We start from the raw sequence: 24,188 nt of genomic DNA, 5'->3' as shown, positions 1-24,188 counted from the left end.
CGTGACAAATCTGCACTTGAACTTGGCCAGGGTGGCCGTGTATGAGAGGAAAGGGGGCTCAAGTCTTCAGGCAGGCTGCTGGCATCAGAGATCTGGGTTGCTTGCTGCTAGCTTCATGGCACATTCTGCAGGGCAAGAATTACCTGGCATCGCCAGCGAGTAATCAACTGTTTCCGTAACAGAATGGAAAAGCTGGGACTGCGATGCTTTCTTCAGCTGGTAAAGAAAACCTCCCAGAGCCATGAGGTTCAGTTTATCTGTAGCATCTTCGAAGAGCCTGGATGAAAGAAAAAGACTTGTTACTTAGAAACAATTCAGCAAAGTCTTTATGCAGAATGATTATGGTAATTTTCTTAAATGTGATTAATGAAAATGTTGTGTAAATGCTATAAAGAAATGTACGGTATTGTTTTATCTATTATTGCTGAGTACAAGTCTGCTCTAATTACAAGATTTTAATCTGAGGGGCATAGACCATACTAAAAATAAAAAATCTTTGTAGCCCCATGGCATAACTCAGCTGAGATGAGCACTCATTAAATGTTTGGCAAGAAGTTGAAAGATGGCAAAGCATCACTCACAGAGGCTGAACAACTGGGAATGGAATCCTCACAATTAACTTCGATTTCATAAACTATAGTAAAGAAAATCCCAGTAAATTAATCAAGGCTTTTGTTGGGCTTCAACTGATGAGTATAATGTTGGACTTGGCCCAGAGGAGGATTCGGGAGCAGGGTCAACTTGATCTGTATGCCCCCTGGGGCAGGAAATGACCTTCTTACTCCTCTGACTCATATACCCAGAGCCTTGGACATGGTAATGCTCAAGCATCTACTGCAATAATGAATATTCCCTAACATGATGGACCTTGCAGTTTGTTTTCCACTCCGCTGGGCACAGACATTTCTAGAAGGAGTTAGGGAGAAGGAAGGGAATGCAGGTAGCAAGGCTCACAGGAGGATCCAGAGGCTCACTGGACCTCGGAATGATGGACCAAACACCGGTTTATTTGGCACTTGAGGAATGAGGCGAGTCAGCCTCCCTCTGCTCTGGGGTCAAGCTGATGCCCGACCTCCAAATCCATGATGACACCAGATGGGCAAGTAGCCCTGTGGGGTGCCACGTGCTGTGAAAGGGAGAGTGTCTCCAGCAGAAGTTGAATAACAAGGCACACGGTTTTAAGATAGGAATCGGTGGATTAATCATTTATAAATTATTGAAACAAATACATCTTTCTTGTGGTCTGCAATTTCAATACCATTTGGTTTCTAGATCTCATTAGTCATTTCTTTTTCTTCTTTCCTAGTGGGGAGAATATGACATCCCACCTGACACCTGTGTACCACTTTCCAGATTTCAAAACACGTTCAAAGCCACCTTAATGGTTAAACAGGAAAAAGGGATTATTGACCTGAGTTAGTGGATGAAGAAACTGAGTCTCAGTGCAACTATTTACACAGACATGACTTTCCAGTTGGGATGATATCAAAGCCAGGAACGAATTCAGGTTTCTGAGCCCAGCCAGCAATGCTCTTCCTACGTCTCTCTGTACTCCTGTGTGAACCTCACTGCACCTGTACTGGGTGGTCTGGGGCACAACCACCAATTATGGGGAGTGCAGTGGGATGGTCTCCAGGTGAAGGTGACCAAAGCAGTCTCCACATCAAGAAGGGCCACTAAACAGCTGGAATGACTGTTGGTTTCTCCCTCTTCACCTTAACGGGGTTGCTGGGCATCAATTTAGAATAGATCATACTCTTGGGTATAGGATTTTAAAATATTACCATCAAAAATAGTGAACATTTACTATTTGCCAAGCTCTAACTGCTTCAAACTTATTAATTTAATGTTATGGTTACCCTATGTTACTTTATGACTATATTTTGCTATGAGAAATGGGCCCAGGGAGAGGAAGCTGCCTGTGGACACAGAGTAAGTGCAGAACCTTTGCCCTGGGTAGCCCGCTCTCCACTCAAAAGCCTCCAGCCAATAGACAAGAGTCAATAGACAAGAGTTCATACTGAGTGTGTGGTATGGGAGACAGAGGTGGGCTTGAAAAAAGTTACAAGAGGCTTTCATGACCAGCTAACAAATCAAGTTGTCCTGGGAATGATTTTGCAAGCAGAAGAGAAGGATGCAGTGCGGTCAGCAGGGGAAGGGTGCTCTGGGGGGCAGTGGGGAGAGAAGGGAAAGCGGTGGAGGGGGAATGGAGCAGGGAAGGGGGAGCGGAGGGGCCTTCCATTCCCCGCACCGCCCCAGGTGTGTTGGGAATGGCACGCACCTGTCAGCCTGCGTGGAGAGCGTGAGCACCACCTTGGCAGCACTGCTGCCCGTCATGAGGCTGCCCCCACGAAAGTCGGAGGCCCGGCCTCGGCTGCCTTCTCGGACAAGCTCCTGGATGGAGAGCGGCTGGATGACGGGGGCCGCGTTCAGGGAGCTCTCCTGCTCCAGGCTCTGCTCCTGGGGCGAGCCCTCACTCTCCGGGTCCCCAAGGAGTCCGCCTCTGGGGGCCTTCTGGGGCTGGCTGATGGTCAGTGGGGGCTGAGAGGTGCCATCGCTGAAGTGGGTGTGTTCCAAGGTGCCCACGTATTCGCACACCCTGCAGAGAGTCACACATAAGCAGCTGCTGAGTTGCAGCCAGCCAGCCCAGCACGGTCAACCCCACAAGGAGATACCGAGGAGCTGGGCCAGCCTCATGGCCCTCCTGAATCGCAGCGAAGGCCGTCTCCCTCCCTGCTCCCCACTCCCTCTCTCCTCACTATATACATTTATTTTGAGTTGGACCACACAGCCTGGAGGTGGAGGTGGGAGTGCAAGGGATTCATCTGGGAAAGTATGGGAACAAAACTCTGTTCATCTCAGTCTGTCCTGTCCAGATACTGGCTTATCAGGACTTTGGCTATTTGAATGCATTTTCCCAAAGGGTCCTCATCCCTCTCTGTCTTGTGGTCTAGTCAGGATTTGGGAAACATCTCCTTTCTCTGAGATCCCAGAATGAATATGCATATGGTGAACTGGCTCTCTGGCCACAGTGGGCCCTCATTTCAGGGATTCTGCCCAGCTTTGTCCCACTGAATCCTGACAGCTCCACATAACCCCCACTGGGGCGGAGTAGTCACCTGATCACAGTCAACTCAGAGAAAAGACACAACATAGTACAATCTTCAGCTTCCAAACAAACTGTTCCCCGACAGGACCTGGGACTGGAGACCCCTCATCCCAGGATAAGTCCACCTACTAGGAAAGACTACTTTGGATAATCTACTCTGATGTTCCATAATCGGGCCAGTTTTTTGATCCAAATAAATCACTTGGGTACAATTTAAATCTTTTTCCTGTTTGCCTGTGAGAGCAATGGAGAACATCTGGTCACCAGCCCCCACAGTAGAACCCACTGTGCTCCACACCAATTCATCCTGGCCCTTTCACATGCTCCTCTCCACAAAAGCCTCTCGTGGGCTTTTCAACCCTAGAAGGATCTTTGAAAGTCAACCGAACTCACTCAAGGCTGGATTTTCTTTGAGGACAATAAACAGAACCTAGGTTAGGCCACTGCCCTAGGCAAGATCAGGACGCCTGAGCCCGGCCATGGGGCTGTCATCCTGCTACCGAGCGCCCCTCCTCTGCTCGGCCAGAACTGAGCCTGGAGACGGCGGGTATATGCCGAGGAGAAGGGGAAGAAGGCGGGCAGTCGCCCTGTGCCTGCTGCTGGGGGACGGTGGTCCTTCCTTTGTCTCAGGTCTGGCTGATGGCCAGTGCTGGGGGAGGAAGGATTTTCTTCTTGGTCGTGGGAGGACTATAGAGCTCTTCCTTTGTTTTTTACAGGTGTTGTGGGAGGTTCTTTTATGTTGATACTACAAAGCTAAGAGTCAAATTTTTGGCCAATTTTGGCACAAGAGGCTATTCCATTTTTTTCTTTGTCTAGATAAATCAAAAGTTGTATTTATTATGCACCCATGTAATTTATCAAAAGTCCTTTCAATAAAGACATTACTAAACATACAGGAATGTTATGTTACTGATACATGACCAGCTTTTAGATATGCCTTATTCACCTGACTTATGTGGTCTTTTACCAGACTCTGTTTAAGAATCAGTTTTTCTTCCCTGGGATAACATATCTGCCTCTCAGACAATGTCAAGTGATAATTCACTGTTTTCTAAATTCAGTTCTGTCACTGTGTTCCTCAACACATATATTCAGTTAAGCCCTTATTCCCTCTTCTCTTTTTAATCTCTCACTTAGCGTTTATCCAAACTCTGTGACTTACTGTAATCTACAGGGCCTTCCCTGGTGGCTCAGTGGTAAAGAGTCCGCCTGCCAATGCATGAGACATGGGTTTGATCCTTGGGTCAGGAAGATCCCCTGGAGAAGGCATGGCAACCACTCCAGTACTCTTGCCTGGGAAATCCCATGGACAGAGTAGCCTGGTGGGCTACAGTCCATGGGGTTGCCAAGAGTCGAACATGACTTAGTGACTAAGCACCCCTGAAGTGCTGGCAGGCATGGGAGTCTACTTCTTCCATGCAGCACCCCCTCCCCACCCTCACGGCAGGCAGGTGCCAGGCCTGCAGGGCGGGGATCCCATTGCGCACCTGAACACATGTGGCCAGCAGTCGGGGTTGTGGCTGCCCATCTCCAGGCCGACACTGAGGATGGCGTCCATGCACAGGACGTGGGCTGTGTGCAGCCACACCCCCTGCAGCTTCCCAATCTGCTCCAGTTTCTGCTCCACTTTTAGTTTCACTGCACCAGAAAGACATTCATTATAGTACAGCCCAAGCAAGGGAGACAGAAGGGGAGTGAGACTGGAGGGAAAGGAGAGAACGCGTGCTTGTGCAAGGGCAACAGGAAACGGAGATGTCACTAGAGGTCACTGGCAGTGAAATCTTCAATGACACGTCCCTGAGGCTCATCATGCAAACTACCCAGCCCACAGGCCCACAGACACTGGTGACACCAGCTCTGCAGTTTCAGAAGTGGATGGATTCAAGCTGGGATCTGGGTCAGTCACAGCAGTGAGGATGGGCTTTGAGTGCCAATCCCAGCTAAAGCTCTCTGTGCCCAGAACCATCCTCTGCTCCTGTGTACTCATACTGAAAATAAGAAAGAATTCCTGGCAGTCAGCAAGTCCTCTCTGAGGTTTATTTACTGTTAGGTGTTCACAATGATGATCATCTAAAACAACATGCTTGTACACTCTGAGTACCATGGTGACTGCTTTATAACTGAAAATGCCCATATTTTACTCCCAGAGCTTACATTTATACTTGTGATCTTCAAATAATACTTTAAAAAGTGTAGATAATGCGTGAGAAAGGATGTAGAAGGTGACCGAAAATGTCAGTTATGCAAAATGCCAAGACAGGGACAAATGAGAGCATCCTCCATGAACCAGGGTGTCCAGTCATTGGAAGATGGGTCTAGTGGGATAATCGAGTCCAGAACCCAGAAACATAGCACGGTCACTTCAGAGGAAGCCAAACCATGCTCCTACTGTAAGGGGCAAACTGATTTTTAGTAAAGCATCATTTGTCTCCTGGATGTGATACTGATTTAATTTTTTGTCTATAATTCAAATATTAGCTCTGGTTTAATAGTTTTCGGAGATCTTTAAGTGCTTTTATGTAACTTATAGTTGTACATTTTAAGTGCCAGTGTGATACCCTTTTGCTGTTAACAGTGGAGATGTGTGAGAGTTGATCCGCTTTCACATGGATCTCCAGTGAGGAACTCACTTACTCAAGTTCAAGGAACACCAGCCTAACCTGTATTTTCTCAGCTAAAAAGATGCCAACTCTTTCTGTGACTACTTATTTTCTGTACCTGATATACTGTTAGCACAGGTTGGACCAAGCTCCCAATTTTCCCTTGTTTGCTGCCTACCATTCATCTTCCATTGCTATGGGAAAGGCTCTTCTCTTATCTAGATAACCATCTGCCTCATTGATGAACTGATTTTATCACGTTAAAAATCAACTCTATCCTGAGTTCACAAAGCTCGGGTTTTCTCCAAGAGAAAAGTCTTCCTGAGCCTCCTCTCAGGATTCCTCCATCAGTGTGATCCCCACTTCAGAACACAGGCTCTTCTGCCCTCCCCCTGTAGCCTGAGGGGTCCTCAAATGTGCACCCGAGGAAGTTCCAAAGCCAGTGGTCAGAGAACACCAGAGGTGTGAAGAGCTGAGTCGGGGGGCCTCTGGCTAGCAGCCACATGCACTTTCTTAGTCACCAGGGGCCAGTATATCTCTTATCTTCACAGGGATCTACTGAGTGTCTGGAGGATCAGCCCATAAAACAGACTTAAGTCTGTGGTCGGGCAGGGTCTCATCATCAGTGGTGTATACAGTGTGCCATGTATCACACATGCAACAGGGAGGAATGTGTCTGCTTGTGTGTGCAGACCTCACATGAGGTTCCAGGTAGATTCTGGCCCTTCTGTCACTACCTTGTGCTATGGCATCACTGGGTTCCTGGGTTTCCTTTTCCTCTTTCTCCTCCTGGACACAGGAGGCAGCTGCCATCTGGGCGAGGGCTGAAGCACAGTTGGCTGCAACTCCTTTAGAGAAAACAAACACATCACCATTTAACTGAGTTTATTCTCTAGCCGTTCATCTGGCAAAACTACTTCTAAAAGACTTGTCCACCAGGGCCACTCATAACGCATTCCTCAGGGACACCCCTTGGACCACGGGTCAGGAATACTCCACCTGCCGTACCTAGAGCGCAGCTCAGACGCGCGGCTTTCCGCAGCCCATCGAGGCTCATGCAGATAGCATCGCGTTCTTTTTGGTTCTGTTCTTTGATGCCTTCAGCTCCTAAAATGAAGGCCAGCCCTTTGGAGCTGCCGGCCATTCGGCCCGTCAGGGGGGTTGATAAAGTGTCGATCAAATTCTTCCAGCAGCCAATCAGAATATAGCGAGCAAACGCCACACCTAGAATGTGAAGGGGCGTGGGTTACCTTCCAGAGACAAAAATGACCTGGTGATGAATGGCATGGGGTTCTCTGGCCATCCTGTTAAATTACTGAGATATATGCAATTTTACTACAGGAAATACAATGGAATGGATATCAGACTGTGTTTCAGTTTATGCTTATAAATAATGAATGTGGCATCAGCAGATGGGTGATGCCAGTAACTTCTATCAGGTATTTTCCTGCCAAGACAAAAATCTTAATTCATTTATGTCAGCACAAAAAGCTGCCGCATAATAACTTAATAGATGATAACACACACGATGGATGCACATTCATAAACCCAAGACCCAAGTCACTACCTGCCACTGTGGAGTCATCAATTCTCCTGCCCTGGGTGAAAGGAGACTCCATTGAAGCTGAGGCCATCAACTGCCCTCCAATTGCACTGCTCTCTAAGCCATCGATATCTGTTAAGGAAAAAGGGCAAGGTGTTTCCCCCCATTTTTAAAGAACACTCTAGTCAGAAACAGCTACCATAGTATTCATTTTCCCCCCCAATGAATAGCCATGGGATCCATTATGTACCAAGTATATAACAACCTGTTATCAGAATGTTAAAAATTTTTGTTTTATCCATTCAGTACAGTTTTCTTTCATTGCTAGAGCTTTCTTCTGTTAGACTGATGCATATTTTTTCTTAGAAAAAATAAAGATAAATTCTGTTATTAGAAAATCTATTGATTTAGAATATTTTGACGTTTGAATACTCCCTTTTATTCCAAACCAAGGCATTATTCCCACACTTTATACGTACCAGGTTACTCCAACATGGATCTTTCAGTACTTCCTCATAAGAATTAAGAGGAGGGTAAGTCTTTTTGGTAAGATTATCATATAACCTGATTGGAAAGCAGCCACCACAAGGGAAGCCCAAGAATACTGGAGGGGATAGCCTATCCCTTCTCCAGAGGATCTTCCCAATCCAGGAATCGAACCGGGGCCTCCTGCATTGCAGGTGGATTCTTTACCAACTGAGCTATTAGGGAAGCCCTTGGACAGCACAGTACCTTACTAGTAACACTGTATCATTTTCAAAGTGTTTTCACTTAACATTTTTTAATTAGACCTTCCCAACAACTCCGAGTAGGCAGGCAGGGTAGGTATTATTTTTCCTATTGATATCTCACAAAGGAGGAAATAAGTTTTCAAAATAAGAAAATTGCCCAAGGTCATGAGGCTGGCAAAGGAAGAAATCGGACTTAGTATTCATAGTCTTCATACAGTGTTATGAGTCAGTTATATCTCAGTAAAACTGGGTCAGGGGAAGGCAGTGAGAAATATCTGACCACTACAGTAGGAACAGACTAGTTTCACTGAATTAATTTGACTGATGGTCAAATGACATCCTAGAAACTGCCATGTAACACAGTTTTGTTTCCTACGTGCTAGGTAATGAACTGATGAATTCAGGTAACACAAAGCTTATCCAAGTGCTAAAATCCTCAGTTGTACAGAACACTCTGACATGACATGACATAAGGGATGGCCACAGGTAGTACAGTGTTGATCACCAGACTGCTGCTATTGCTTTTCCTTGCACAGAATGAAAAGACCAGAAGGACGTTCCTAAGCTCTAGGTTAATTGCTGCTCAAATTCACTTGTCACTTCATACTTGAAATTTGTTACAAAGAATCAGAGAACCTAAATCTGTAGAATTCTTATGAAAAGCTTCTGATTTTCTATCACTAATCTAAAGCTCGATAACTTTTCTATGGATGAAGCAATTGAACTTATTGTTCCATTATAAAAGAGACAGCTGATTAACAGTGATGACCAGTGAAAATGGCTCCCGTGAACAGCCTGGTATTTGTTCGTTTTTACATCTACTAAATGACTCCTTGTACTAAGGTTCAGGGAAGAAATGCAGAGATTAATTTTGGCAGAAAGGATGGTATTTGAAAATTAAGACTGGCAGGTTTAGGATCCTCATCTAAATTCCAAGGCACTTAGAAGCTCTGGGCAGGACTGTAATCTCAGGCTGAAGGTAGTTTGTGCAGTCTGATGGAAAACAAGCATTCCTTACAGGCAGACTGACTAAATGTCTCATAAATGTCTTCATAAATATGAATTCCTATTTTTCAAATTGAGGTAAATATTATAACTAATAAAATAAATGGTGTCTGTGTAGGGCCATGCTCTACTTAGCGGAAGCCATGAGGCGATCACTCAGATCAAATATAGGACGAGCCTGGAGATCTAATTTATTAAGGTTCCTGATAACCAGTCCAAACTTTTGAGCAGCCCCTGATCTTGACCTGACATTGTGGTTATACCACGTAAAGCCATGAATGGCTGCTTTTGCCAAAATATTACCTTATGACCACATCCCACAGTGCTTCCAAAAATTTCTAATAGAAATGAAAACTGGATGCTAAAGACAGATTCTGGGCAACTATCTTGCATTCTTTTTTTATATAATATTTTATAACTTTTAATTTCAAATTTCAGAAGTTACAAGAATAGTACAAGGAACTCTCCTTGAGTGTATGTATTAAGTATGAGACACATTACTGATATATGTGTGTATTACTGATGTGACGTCACACACACATACATTTCACAGATCCACCAGTTACATTCACCTTGTCCCATTTATTCTACAATTCTCTGGGTATGTATCTGTATTGCTTCTTAACCAATTTAGAATAAGTGGAAACATCCAGTCCTTTTACCCGTAAATACAGTATCATTTAAGTTAAGAAAAACTAACACTAATAAAATTTTATTATGTAGTTCAAATCCATATTCAACTTTAGTCAACTGCCCCTTCATGGTTTTTAAGAAAAATGTATTGGAGTATAGATGATTCATAATGCGGTGTTAGTTTCCGCTGTACAGCAAAGTCAATCAGTTATACACAGAGCCACTCTTTCTTAGATGCATTTCCCATATAGGCCATTACAGAGAACTGAGTAGAGCTCCCTGTGCTAGACACAGGTCCTTATTAGTTACCTATTTTATATATAGTAGTGTGTACACATCAATCCAACCTTCCAATTTATCTCTTCCTGCATTATTTTAAGCTCTGGTACAGCTGGGAAGGTAAGGGAGGACCTCTGATATGGACAAGAAATGAGGATGGAGCCAAGTTTAAAATCAATCATTTTACATTGCTAGCAAACTCCCAGGAGCACTGAATGATACAGGGTATCTATTGTGAGACATTCTAGGAATAACTCTGGGCTTTGCGCCCAGACAGTACTTCATATCTCCAGAAAAAGTCTACGGTTTTATCCCAATGGACATGGATGCTAAGTAATTCATCATCTAGGCTTTCCTGGTGGATCAGATAGTAAAGGATCCGCCTGCAATGCGGGAGACCTGGGTTTGATCCCTGGGTTGGGAAGATCCCCTAGAGAAGGGAATGGTGATCCACTTCAGTATTCTGGCCTGGAGAATTCCAGGGACAGAGAAGTCCGGCGGGCTACAGACCATGGGGTCGCAAAGAGTTGGACACAACTGAAGGGACTTTCACTTTTAATTTCTAATCTAATGGGGCACAGTGAGCCTTCCGAGTCCCACATGGAAGAAGGACAGAAAGCTGTTTTGAGGTGAATTCATGACATTTCCCGGGAACTGTCACCAACGGCCAGGGAGGCTTTGTGGGTGCTGTTTCAAAGCCCGAGCCCTCCCATCCCTGAGTGCCACGGAGCTCTGCAAGGAGCCACTGACCCGTCAGCATGGTGATGAGGGGGAGGCTGTTGTCCTCGGGGCTGCCCCAGTAGCCGGCTTCTCCGAGCATGTTTCTGTCAAGAACCTGGTGGTAGAGTTCCTCAATCCAGGCCTGGGAGAAGACCATCAGCACCCCGCTGGTCTGGACCTGCTTCATGAACTCTTTCTGCAGAGAAGATCACGGGAGAAAACAACCAGATACAACCCCCTGCAAACAACAGGCTCCCACGTCCCTGGAGTCACTGAGTCACTGCTTCCAGGAAAAACACGACTCTGCTCATTGGGCTCAGGAGGTGGCGAGGGAAGGGGAAACTGCGGTGGAAAGGTCACAGACTTCATGAAGGTCCTTTCACTTGTGTGATCCTTTTAAGAAACCTACAGAAGGAGTGGTATTCCCTGGTGGCTCAGTGGTGAAGAATCCTCCTGCCAACGCAGGAGAGGTGGGTTTGATCTCTGAGTGGGGAAGATCCCCTGGAGAAGGAAATGGCAACCTGCTTCCAGTATTCTTGCCTGGGGAGATCCCATGGACAGAGGAGCCTGGGGGGCTACAGTCCATGGGATTGCAAAGAGTAGGACACTGCTGACCGACTAAACAACAATAGAAGCAGTAGAGATACCGCTCTTGATATTTTTACTCTCTGACGTGTGGGAGGATTAGAAACGTTTCAGAGCACCTCCTTCTCACCGCCCCGTCAGCACCAGAGGTGGCCTGTGCTCCCTGAAGGACATATGTATCTCCAGAGATACCTGATTGACACTCATATGGCCTCAGAAGTGTACAATCTGTTAATCGTTTATCAGACAAATGATCCCTTCAGGCAGCTTCAAGGCCATAGGCTCCTGAACTGATGCTAGGGTCCACTATGGAGGGGGCCCGCTCATGCCAGGGAGCCAACCATGAAAGAGGCCCTCCCATCACTCTCATCGCCTTACAGAGGGGCTTTGTTATCAGCGTTAGCCAGCCTGGTTCTGGGTATGAGTACGTCTCGGGACATTTCAGAGTCCAATGAAGGGTTTTTGTAAACAGCACACCTTCATTTTCTGCAAAGGGGACCATTCTCTGCACATCACCTGCACTTACTTAATAAGCTGATCACATTTTTGAATGGGTCTTATACACGTGTGTTTAATGCCACCCAATGGAGTTACTGGGCCACTGGCAGGCAGCCAATGCGGGTACATTGGTGTTCTTTGCTCCTGGAACCAAGTGGGTAGCTCTGTGGTTCACCACTCTGTGCAACCTGCTCAAAGGTTCCTGTGGATGGTGAGTGCCCACTCTCCACAGCCCTGTGGGCACGGCCAAGTCATCCCTCTCTGGCCAACAATGCTCGGGTGCCAGCCCAGAGGTCACCATTGGTCCTCGGCAGGCATGGTCGGGGAAGACGCACACTCACCATGGTGCTGGGTGCCAGGGTGGGCCGCTTGCGGTAGTAGTCACCGTGGGAGAGCTTCAGGTTGAGCAGCAGCGCGCAGTGCGCCGCCGAGTACAGGCTGTCTGCATTCATCAGCATCTGCAGGCCCAGGCTGCTGTTCCCGTCAAATCCTGGTGAGTGCATCATACCTACGGGAGAAAACCCAGAGACCTCAAACAGCACGCTGGACAGACACTGCTGACCACTTAGTGGAGCCTCCAACCAGTCCCAGGGACAGAGACATCTCGTAGAACAACAGCCAGCAAGGAACAGTGTCACGGCAGGTGTGCGCCCTAGCCTGGTGGGAAAGAGCAAGCACTCTAGAGTGAACCTACTTGGGAAAACCTTGTTGGTTACTCTCCAGGAGATTTGGCAAAGTCACTTAAATCCTTCTTTACCTAGAGATAGGCAAAACAACTGATTACCTCTATCTACTGCTCAAACTCTCCAAATCACAATATAAAAAAACCCCGACACTCCCCCCTGCTTCCTCTTACTTCCCTCAGTCATCCCAAACTGTCTGCTGTCTCTTGACCTCACCAAGCCTGGACACGCCTCAGGGCATTCACGTTTCTGTCCCCTCCACACCTACCCCACAGAGGTCTCCCAAGATCTCTGCATGACTTGCTGCCTCCTAGATTGTTTCAGGGCTCTGCTCAAGTGCTAGCTTGTCACAGACATTCCCCTTTAATTCAATCTAAAATAGCTTCTGGCCCACTACCCTCATCCTCTGCAATATTCCTCCTCACCAGGCATTTTTATTCACTGTCTTAATGGCATTTATTAATAGAGTTTTGCTTACTGACTGCCATTACTACTATTACATAAGACCTATGAGAGGGAGGGATTTTGTCAGTTCTTTTCACTAGGTAACACCAGTGCCTAGAACAGAGTCTAATACATAGGAGATTCTTTAAAATTATTTGCTGAATGAATGAAAATGAGCAAACAAGTTCACTATGACAACTAGATGCAAAACATTTATGATGCTTAGTGCAGTAACTCATAAGCACAAACTTTTCTAAAAGTGGGCTTCCCTGGTGGCTCAGATGGTAAAAAATCCGCCTGCAGTGTGGGAGACTTGGATTCAATCCCTGGGTTGGAAAGATCCCCTGGAGAAGAGAATGGCTACCCCCTCCAGTATTCTTGCCTGGAGAATTCCATGGACAGGAGAGTCTGGCAGGCTACAGTCCGTGGGTCTCAAAGAGTCAGACATGACTGAGCGACTTTCACTTCACTTCTTTCTAAAGGTAATAATGTTCCTCAAAAGCTAAACACAGAATTACCATATGACCCAGCAATTCAGTACTAGTAGGAATTTACCAGGAGAACTGAAAACAGGAATTTGAACACATACCTGTATGTCAATATTCACTGCAGCAACTAACACAAATAATAATGTAATATATTAGAAAAACCCCTTTGAATTAGGGACTTGAAAAGGGTGCATTGCATAGTATGTGAATTATATCTCGATAAGAGCTGTTAACACAAGGGAGACGTAAAGACGTAAAGAACAGGCTTCTGGACTCAGTGGGTAGAGAGAGTGGGATGATTTGAGAGAATAGCATTGAAACATACATCACCATATGTAAAATAGATAACCAGTGCAAGTTTGATGCATGAAGGAGGGCACCCAAGGCCGGTGCTCTGGGACAACTTAGAGGGATGGGGTGGGGAGGGTTGTGGGAGGGGGGGTTGAGATGGGAGGGCACGTGTGAGCCTATGCCTGAGTTGATGTATGGCAAAAACCATAACAATATTGTAAAGTAATTATCCTCCAATTAAAATAAAGTAATTAAAATATAAAAGGTATTAACAAACGAGGAAACATTTTCAAATATATGTATAAAGAAATAGGTATTGGTTTCCTCCAACTATTTTTTCAAAACATTCTTTTACATTTCATAGTATGCTTTTCATTTTGAAAGGTGCCTATATATATATATATTTTTTCAAATTAACTGGAAAAACAAAAACCAATGAAACCTCATGCTCTAAAGATGGTCTCATTCAGCCAGAGAAAGCTGGTGTCACAGAGAGCTTGGGGTGACAAAATTTACCCAAGTCCACTTCTCTTCATCTGATAACTGTGTTCGCCCCAATGCTACATTTGCTCCTGTAAACACCCTGAGGACGGATTTAGGGCTGTAGGTTGAAACAGCCCATCCTAAATATGTGCGTGCAAATGACATGCACCCAGAGGTGATGAAAAGAGAAAGCAGCAGGGAAGAGAAGGGCCACTCCCTGGCTGGGCAGGGGTTGGAGGTCTGGGGCTTCTTGCTGCCCGGCAGCATCTGGAGGTTGGCAGGACCCTGGAGGGGGACAAAGGATATGCACAGGGCCTCCTGGCCTTGCCTGAGCATTCCAGGCCCCACCCTGGCAGGGAGGTCGCAAAATCACAGGGCCCCCCAGAAAGCCTGTGAAGTGTACAATGAGGGTTTACTGGTGACATGAGAGGTGAGGGGCCTCCCTCTCCAGACCCCACAAAAGCTCCTGCTTCTAGACTTACCATGGCATGGGACCCTGAGGGCTGCTGCTGCTGCTAAGTCACTTCGACTTAAGTGTTCGACTCTGTGACCCCATAGACGGCAGCCCATGAGGCTCCCCTGTCCCTGGGATTCTCCAGGCAAGAACACTGGAGTGGGTTGCCATTTCCTTCTCTAATGCATGAAAATGAAAAGTGAAAGTGAAGTTGCTCAGTTGTGTCCAACTCTGCGACCCCATAGACTGCAGCCCATCAAGCTCCTCCATCCATGGGACTTCCCAGGCAAGAGTACTGGAGTGGGTTGCCATTGCCTTCTCCAACCCTGAAGGCTAGCAGAGATCAAATGTCTAGCCAGCTAGGCAGGTTGTGGGTCAGGAGTCATATTTGTTTTAATTTAAAGACATACATGTTTCTTGCACAGTTGAAATTCATACTAGTTATATTGGGCTTCCCTGGTGGCTCAGACACTAAAAAATCTGCCTGCAATGCAGGAGACTTGCGTTTGATTCCTGGGTCAGGAAGATCCCCTGAAGAAAGGGATGGCTACCAGGAATTCTTGCCTGGAGAATTCCGTGGACAGAGCGGCCTGGTGGGCTGTACAGTCCATGGTGTCACAAAGAGCTGGATATGACTGAGTGACTAACACTTTTACTTTCATTATCTTTATTACCTTTTCTGAAGTTTGGCACTTGATAGATATTAGGTTGCTTGCAGTAAGCTCACACTTGGTCATAGTGAGCTTCCAGATTCCAACCAAACACTACTGCTCTGAGGAACAGCAATCCCAGAGCCTCTGAGCATGCCCCTCTGTCAGTGGCTGTGGGAGGCCGGCTGTTGCTTTTTCACCCCCGAGGAGGCCGTATACAGACGCCATTTTCTTCTATGGAGGATGGGAGGCATTTTGGCAGCTGTCACGGCTCACATTCAATACCAGCTTTCTATTAACGATGGGCTTCCCTGGTGGCTCAGCTGGTAAAGAATCCACTTGCAATGCACGAGACCCCAGTTCGATTCCTGGGTTGGGAAGACCCAATGAAGAAGGGATAGGCTACCCACTCCAGTAGTCTATTAAAGATATTAATATCTCAGTGAAACCCAGGTTTGTCTGGATGTTTGCAAACTACCCCGCAGCCTACCTGAAAAAACTTTCTTTCAAAGAAAAATCCTCTTGAATTATGTGGAATTAAGGAGACATTTCAATTGTATGTTTAAGTATTAGAGAACAGGGGCCCCTGAGAAATGCCAAGTGAGGCTGACCTCAGCCAGGAGGGTGGACCCTGATAACCAGTCAGGGACAAATGTTTGATGGGAGTTTTGGGGAAAATAAGTTTTGACATGGAAGGAAATAATGAGTAAAATATCTGGGTTATGACTTCAGGAGACTCCTTCTCCCCTTCTCCTCTTTTTGCTTTCCTAACTTTCTTTCAGTGAACAAAGGAAATCTGCCATTCCTGTGTCTCACAGGTACAGATGTTTCTCTTTCAATCGTCTTTTATCTTGGAGGGAGAGCTCTGCCTCAGGCCAGACGTGGACCCAGCCGAGTACCCAGTAGCTTCAGCTGACCCACAGCAACGCTCAGTGGGGTCCACCGAAGCACTAAACGCAGTAACTGAAGAGAACCAGCTTACTGGCAGCAGGACCACAGAGTGACGAGTCTGTAAATCAGGTATAGAGACCAATTCTTAATTGGTAAAAGTGCTATGGAGGTCACCAGAATTAAAAAAAAAAAAACAAACCAACAACTTGGTTATAGACAGTCACTACAAACTACATTTGCTTCATCACTGCCATTTTTCTAGATTTCATATATATGCCTTAATATACAATATTTGTTTTTCTCTTTCTGACTTACCTCACTCTGTATAACAGGCCCTAGGTTCATCCATCGGAAAAGACTTTAGACACAGTGGGGAAAGAAGATGGGACGAACTGAGAGAGTAGCACTGAAGCATATATATTACCTTATGTAAAATAGATATCCAGTGGGAAGTTGCTGTATAACACAGGGAGCTTGCACAGTACCCTGTGATAACCCAGAGGGATAGGATGGGTGGCGAGGGGGAGGCTCCAGAGGGAGGGGACATGTGTATACTTAGGGCAGTTTCACGTTGGTTGTATGGCAGAAGCCAACATAAGATTATAAAGCAATTATCCTCCAATTAAAAATAAATTTAAAAAACCCGCTACATTTAGAAACAACCAAAAGATTTTGAAGTCTGATTTCAATGTACTGATTTCTACATGTAAAAATTAATGTCACAACATATTGGATCTGATGGGACATTTTATAGACCTAAAAGCTGAGCAGTTTGCCACGTTCATGGAGCTGCATTCTGGTCAAATAAAATTCATGCAAGTGCTGTTCTGCACATGCTACAAATAAGTATTTATTTGAAAAACACAAAAACACAAATGTGAAGGTTTACTTCAAATTTTGTAAGACTTTGCTAGGACTATATTTCCCAATTCTCCTAGGAAAGGAGGTAGGGCCTTTGGAAGTCATTCTTTACCACTGTGACAACTTATTTAATCAGGAATTACTTTGTTGTTGTTTTTCAGTTGCTCAGTTGTGTCCAACTCTTTGCGACCCCATGGACTATAGCACACAAGGCTTCCCTGTGCTTCACCATCTCCCAGAGTTTGCTCAAACTCATGTCCATGAATTGGTGATGCCATCCAACTATCTTATCCTTTGTCATCTCCTTCTCTTCCTGTCCTCAATCTTTCCCAGCATCAGGGTCTTTTTCAATGAGTCAGCTCTTTGCATTAGGTAGACAAAATATTGGAGCTTCAGCATCAGTCCTTCCAATGAATATTCAGGGTTGATTTCCTTTAGAATTGACTGGTTTGATCTCCCTGCTCTCCAAGGGGCTCTCCAGAGTCTTCTCCAGCACCACAGTTCGAAAGCATCAATTCTTCGGTGCTCAGCCTTCTTTATGGCCCAACTCTTGCAATGGTACAAGACTACTGGAAAAACTGCAGCTTTGACTGTATAGACCTTTGTTGGCAAAGTAAGTCTCTGCTTTTTATTATGCTGTCTAGGTTTATCATAGATTTTCTTCTAAGGAGCAAGCGTCTTTTAATTACTAAAGGATGTTGTTTGTAAACATGAATTTATCTGAGACCTAAATCTTACATTCTTTAATGCTGAAACTTCTGCAGCTGTTATTTTGTATGGATAATTTTAATTTTACATAGAAGGGCCTAAACATAATTTTTACCATTTCTTGATCACTCAAGGCCATCATCACTGCAACAAGGGGCAGTGCTGTGATCTGATACACAGCTGTTTTGGGGGATCACTGATGGGTGCCAGACTCTGCCTTGTCACTAGGGATACCAAGCTGGTTGGAGAAGTTGCCAAGCTCCTCTTCTCAAGAATGCTTCCAGTTGGGAAGATGCACTGGTTCAGAGACCCTACCAAACCCCTTCCAACTCAGGCTGTACTCCTTCAGCACATAACTATTCACATCTTTAGGGATCAAAGAGCAAGTTCATCAATTTACAGTCAATAAATATTTGTTGAGGATAAATCACACATATCTTGCACCCTTCGGACATAGCACAGTGAAGTTTCTCTATAAATGTTGACTGAAGAAGCATTTGTGTGTGTGGGTGCACATGTGTGTGTGTGAGAGAAACAGAGATAAAGAGAAGAGAGACACACACACACAACACACATACACTAGGAATATTCAATTAAAGAATGTAAAATTTAATGATGGTGCACATAAGGTACTAGGGAGATATACAATTTTTAAGAACCGTGTTTATACATTTCTCTTGTATTTCAATGAGTAGAAATGAAACATAATTTTTGAAATGAAATGAAACATGATTTTGTGTGTGTGTGTGTGTGTGTTCCTTCACACAAATTAAATATCCCAACTATTTTTATATCTAATTCTTAAAAATATTGAGAAAAATGTTGGGCAGTCTTAGAAATTGATATTTTACTGCCTTAACAAGAATGGCAATGCAGTTAGGAAAGTTGAGCAATTATATGCATCTCTTTCTAATCACTAGGTACATTAGAGTTACTGAGTGGTCCAGGATTAGAAGTGCTGCATCTCTGCTGATGCTTTATGCTATAACTTTGGATCACTCTCATATTAAAAAATGTTCTTCCTTAAATATACCTGGATCGATTTGACAAAGGGCAATCTGATCAGCTTCTTAAGATACTTAAGCTCCTTCTTAACAATACAGCAGTCACTTCTACCAAGTTCCAAGAACTGGGCTACAATTTTTTTTATATTTGTGTGTGATGTGTTATTTGTTAGAAGACCAAAGAAGGGGTAGACGGGGTTGTAGCTTCCAAGGAGCTGAAAGTCTAGAAAGGGAAAGGTGGATGCATGAACTCATATAACTATGACAAATAGAGGAAGTGTCGTGACAGACACATGTTCAAGGCTCAGTGGTGGAAGAGCAAGCGATGGTCTTGGCTTCTGACAGTTCTGTGTGGTCAAGAGACCCTTGAATTTTAGGGGAAGGCACAGTTGAGCACCCTGAGGTCAGGCAATCATTTATTCCTGCTATAATTTTTTTTGTACTCATTAATTGCTTTCTTTCTGTAGCACTATGAGAGAATAGAAAATATATATATTGGTCTCTGCTCCCAGTTCCTGGCACAGAGCTCCTACAACCCTAATGACTTCCTAAGTGATACAAGCAACTCATGCAGCCTAATTCCAGAAAAATAAATGACCCAGTCAAAAACTGGGCCAAAGAACTAAATAGACATTTCTCCAAAGAAGACATACAGATGGCTAACAAACACATGAAAAGATGCTCAACATCACTCATTATCAGAGAAATGCAAATCAAAACCACAATGAGGTACCATTTCACATCAGTCAGAATGGCTGCAATCCAAAAGTCTATAAGCAATAAATGCTGGAGAGGGTGTGGAGAAAAGGGAACCCTCTTACACTGTTGGTGAGAATGCAAACTAGTACAGCCACTATGGAGAACAGTGTGGAGATTCCTTAAAAAACTGGAAATAGACTTATGACCCAGCAATCCCACTGCTGGGCATACACACTGAGGAAACCAGAATTGAAAGAGACACATGTACCCCCAATGTTCATTGCAGCACTGTTTATAATAGCCAGGACATGGAAGCAACCTAGATGTCCATCAGCAGATGAATGGATAAGAAAGCTGTGGTACATATACACAATGGAGTATTACTCAGCCATTAAAAATAATACATTTGAATCAGTTCTAATGAGGTGGATGAAACTGGAGCCAATTATACAGAGTGAAGTAAGCCAGAAAGAAAAACACCAATATGGTATACTAACACATATATATGGAATTTAGAAAGATGGTAACAATAACCCTGTATGCAAGACAGCAAAAGAGACACAGATGTATAGAATAGACTTTTGGACTCTGTGGGGGAGGGAGAGGGTGAGATGATTTGGGAGAATGGCATTGAAACATGTATACTATCATGTAAGAAATGAATCGCCAGTCTAGGTTCGATGCAGGATATAGGATGCTTGGGGCTGGTGCACTGGGATGACCCAGAGAGATGGTATGGGGAGGGAGGTGGGAGGGGGGTTCAGGATTGGGAACTCACGTACACCCGTGGTAGATTCATGATGATGTATGGCAAAACCAATACAGTATTGTAAAGTAAAATACTAAAAAAAAAAAAAAGAAAAAAAACACTAGGAGTACCTCTTATTCTAACATGTGTCTTTGATCTCATCCATGACCCAGGGCTCCTAAAACTCTCATAAATTCCCAAGTAATAAGAACACTAAGAGGATATCTTTTTCTAAAGAGGTGACTCTGGGTGGGCTCCTGGATAACTCCACGACAGGAGCAAAGAATTTTTGGCTCCACCCCCACCATGCCATCCTCAAGAGAGAGGAGAGGAGCTGGAAATGGAGTTAATAACTGATCACAGCTACATGAGGAAGCCTCCATAAATCCCAGCAGTAGGGGTTTGGGGAGATTTCAGGTTGGCGGACACATCCACAGCAGGAGGGTGACCCACTCCAGCTCCTTGGGGACAGAAGCTCCTGTACTCAGGACCTCCCAGACCTCACTCTGTGTATCTCTTCATCTGGCCATTCATCTATATCCTTTATCAGATCCTTTAGTAAATTGGTAAGCAAAAGTGAGTGTTTCCCTGAGTTCTGTGAGCTATTCTAACAAATTAAGTGAACCTAAGGAGGTGGTCCGGAGAAGGCAATGGCACCTCACTCCAGTACTCTTGCCTGGAAAATCCCATGGATGGAGGAGCCTGGTAGGCTGCAGTCCGTGGGGTCACTAAGAGTCGGACACGACTGAGCAACTTCACTTTCACTTTTCACTTTCATGCACTGGAGAAGGAAATGGCAACCCACTCCAGTGTTCTTGCCTGGAGAATCCCAGGGATGGTGGAGTCTGATGGGCTGCCGTCTATGGCGTCGCACAGAGTCGGACATGACTGAAGCGACTTAGCAGCAGCAGCAGCAGTGGCAAGGAGGTGGTCATGAGAAGCTCTGATTTACAGCCAGTCGGTTAGCACAGGTGACAGCCTGGGCTTGCAGCTGGCATCTGTAGTGGGGGGTAGGTAGATTCAGAACTGAGTTACACTGTAAGACAGTCAGCTGCTGTCTGAGGTTTGCTTGTTGTTTGAGGGGAAAACTTTCACACATTTGGTGACCAAGTGTCAGAAGTACAGTGCTCTGTGTGACTCATAAAAGAAGGAAGAGGCACCGTAAGGAAGAACTGGGTTTTTCTCTACATAGGAAGGAAAAAGCTGCATGCTCCCTCTAGAAATACCTTACAAGAAAATGATCTAAATTCACTATTAATAAATTCATTATTTCCTGTGTTAAATGCTGCTTCCCTATTTTCTTTACCTCCTTTCTTCACCAAAATCCTGGGGGATCATTTTCAGCCCTTCAGCAAAACTAGCATAACTATCTGGTATACCCTGGCCAAGACAGCCCATAGCACACCTGTTTAAATGCCGTTTGGGTCACAATGTTGACATTCGGCAGACAGAAGGGTCTGAGATTGGAGAATGTGATGCTGATACAGCACACTGGAGCATCGCACACTGTGGGACGTTCAGGGGAATTCAGAATATAGTGGTGGGACAGCCTGCATCTGCTCAAGACCTCATTTGAAATAACTTACATGTCAACAAACCAGAAGTGCAACACACTGATTTTAAGATAGCAAAGTGTAGAAGCATAGGACGAATTCAGTGTTCTGAGAATCACAGATAGCCCTTTTGTTTCAGCCAACATCAGCTTTCTAGAAGGCACCTACCTCTTACCCTTTATAGATACACATTTATGCACCTCTTGGTGTATTCCAGCCATCGACTGCTGCACAATTTGAACAAACCACCACCAGTCAGTTACAGTCCTTGGCTCTCTTTAAGAAACCCAAAGATTCATCAGGATGCTCTGAGCACTTCAAACTCCATGCACGCTGGTAACTGCCCGTTGAACAAAATGCTCTGAATATTCTAGTGGACTGCGTAGCAAAGAATGAATTACAAACCTGAGCAGAAGGTAGAGACAAAGTTCTGGAGGGCTGAGTCCACCTCTTCCACACTGGGCAGGGCCAGGAGGCGTGGCAGGAGACCCTCCAGCGACTGCACGAACAGCCGGGCGCTGTGCTGGTCAGCCTCCTGGTTCTTCAGCAGCTTGAGAGACAGAGCTGCGGTCCGCAGGGACCTGTGGCCCAGGCAGTCCCGGGGGGTCTGCTCCTCATCAGCTAGAGAACAGTTGTCGGACCCAATGTCCGACACGTCCGATCTTCCGGAGTCCTTTTCAGCTGCCATGGAGTACTGGTCACAGGAGTCGAATTCTGTCCGAGAGAGGTCTTGGTCGTCCACGCTGAAGTTGCTCTCACTGTATCTGGATCCGTAGGACCTCATCCTGCAGTCGACGGACAGGAAGTTGGTTATATCGGGGTAGGCAACTGTGTGGCTCCTTTGAACCACGTCTGGCTGGTCCACGGCTTCCGGTTCTGACACTTTACTCAGAGTCTCCTTGCCCTCCTGGACGGCTGGCGACTTGAGGCCATTCTTGGGGTTTTCCGAGTGGTCCTCGGGTGTGGTCTGACCCAACTCTCCCTCCAAGGTGGTCTGGCCCGTGTCCGTGGTAACGCTGATGCTGATGTCAGGGCTCCGCTCATTCCCCAACTCCCAGGGTGTGTGTTCCGAGGACAGGACTCGCCGCTGCCAGCGGAAGTCGGCCTCATTGATCTCCATGGAGTCGCGGCTGGACTCGGCCCCGTCCTTCAGCTCCTCCAGGCGCAGCAGCAGCAGCTGGACCTGACTTTCGCTCAAGCCCCTGCCCTGGCTGAGCTCTTCCAAGGCCCCCAGCAAGGTGCAGACGCAGGACACGGCGGCGTAGCAGGCCTCGATGCCGCCCTTGATGCACGCCTCGGTCATGCCGTCCATGATGCTGAAAGTGTTCAAAGGAGCAGAAGGCATCAGTACTGGAAACATGGAAAATGTTACCAAATGAACAAGAATTAGACTGGTGAACAGATAGGTATTCAAAAGAGATACTCTTGATTCACATGAAATCAAATGATCTGGGCAAAAAGAATAAAATGAACAATAAAGGAAACAAATGTACTCAGGCTGGAAAGTGGCCACTTTGATTCACAGTCTTTAGGTTGCCTGGTTTATTTAGGTACAAATAAAGTTTTTGATGCAAATTTATAATCTTCACAAGGACAGGCATAGAATAATTTCACTTTTGTAACATGTTCAGTTTTCCAAACAGGAAACATTTATAATGCCCTTAGGATAGTATGGACCTTTCTTTATTCAAGAAATGTATTTCTGAAGAGATGCATGTGACTACAACTATTACAAATCAGATAATATTCCATTTCCGAGAGGGACTCTATGGAAAGGAATCATATAGATGGAACATATTAAGTCAAAAAGGTTTTCCCCAAAATAAGCCCAATGAAGAATTTCTGTACAATTTGTACACTGGCTTTTCTCTAAGTCAATATGAAAATATGGAAAGTTATATGATTACAATAAACTGAGATAAGACTTCTCCTCTGGCTTGCAGGTACATTACTACATAGTCATATCTCATATAATCGATTCATATAATTCCAGGAACTTAGAAACAACATTAAGAATATTCAGAGAAACAGTCTTCACCAAGCAATAAAGATCCAAAAGGAGAAGTATCATACAGTTTGAGAAGATCCAGATGAGACTTTCTTTTTGAAATTGATCTTTTTCTCAATTCGGGTTCAGTGGAGCTGGGTCCTGCCAAATCACAGAGACGCTTTGGGCTCCCGAGTAGCTTTAAGCACAAGGGGAAAAAAATAACAGAAAAGTGAATATCATAAAAAGCACAAGAACTGTGAGATCAAATAAACATATACATTCTCTCTTGAGTGATACGGTCTAAGGAGAAAACACAATTTGGAATTCAAATCTTAATAAATCTGACTTTAGTGTTCTCCTTGACTTGGAATACCCATTGGGTCCCCAGCTCCCTAGTTTGGGACCAGTTTAGACAAAGAATATCCCTTGAGGGAGTGCTTAAAAGTTTTTTATATCACAGAACTAGAAAGCACCTATGCCTATGTTCTTTAGTAAGAATGGCCTGTAATTTAACTTTTCTATCCTCTCCCTGCCTTAT

General features: G+C 45.1%; 1 protein-coding gene across 1 annotated transcript in view; it reads right to left on the bottom strand.

Moving 5' to 3' along the window:
* The window catches only part of ARFGEF3 (ARFGEF family member 3), a 169,742-nt gene that overhangs the window by 38,930 nt on the left and 106,624 nt on the right, over window positions 1–24,188 (bottom strand). The window contains exons 11-20 of the mRNA XM_068985407.1: window positions 23,734–23,846; window positions 22,066–22,976; window positions 12,045–12,211; window positions 10,651–10,816; window positions 7,277–7,384; window positions 6,718–6,933; window positions 6,447–6,557; window positions 4,597–4,747; window positions 2,282–2,599; window positions 144–277 (exon numbers count right to left, since the gene is read on the bottom strand). Of these exons, the coding sequence (XP_068841508.1) occupies window positions 144–277; window positions 2,282–2,599; window positions 4,597–4,747; window positions 6,447–6,557; window positions 6,718–6,933; window positions 7,277–7,384; window positions 10,651–10,816; window positions 12,045–12,211; window positions 22,066–22,976; window positions 23,734–23,846 (2,395 nt within the window). The remainder of the gene's footprint in view (window positions 1–143; window positions 278–2,281; window positions 2,600–4,596; window positions 4,748–6,446; window positions 6,558–6,717; window positions 6,934–7,276; window positions 7,385–10,650; window positions 10,817–12,044; window positions 12,212–22,065; window positions 22,977–23,733; window positions 23,847–24,188) is intronic.

Source organism: Capricornis sumatraensis, chromosome 13, assembly GCF_032405125.1.
Source record: "Capricornis sumatraensis isolate serow.1 chromosome 13, serow.2, whole genome shotgun sequence".
Lineage (NCBI taxonomy): Eukaryota > Metazoa > Chordata > Mammalia > Artiodactyla > Bovidae > Capricornis > Capricornis sumatraensis.
The sequence above is the reverse complement of the archived record's forward strand: the minus strand, read 5'-3'. Positions and strand labels throughout refer to the sequence as shown.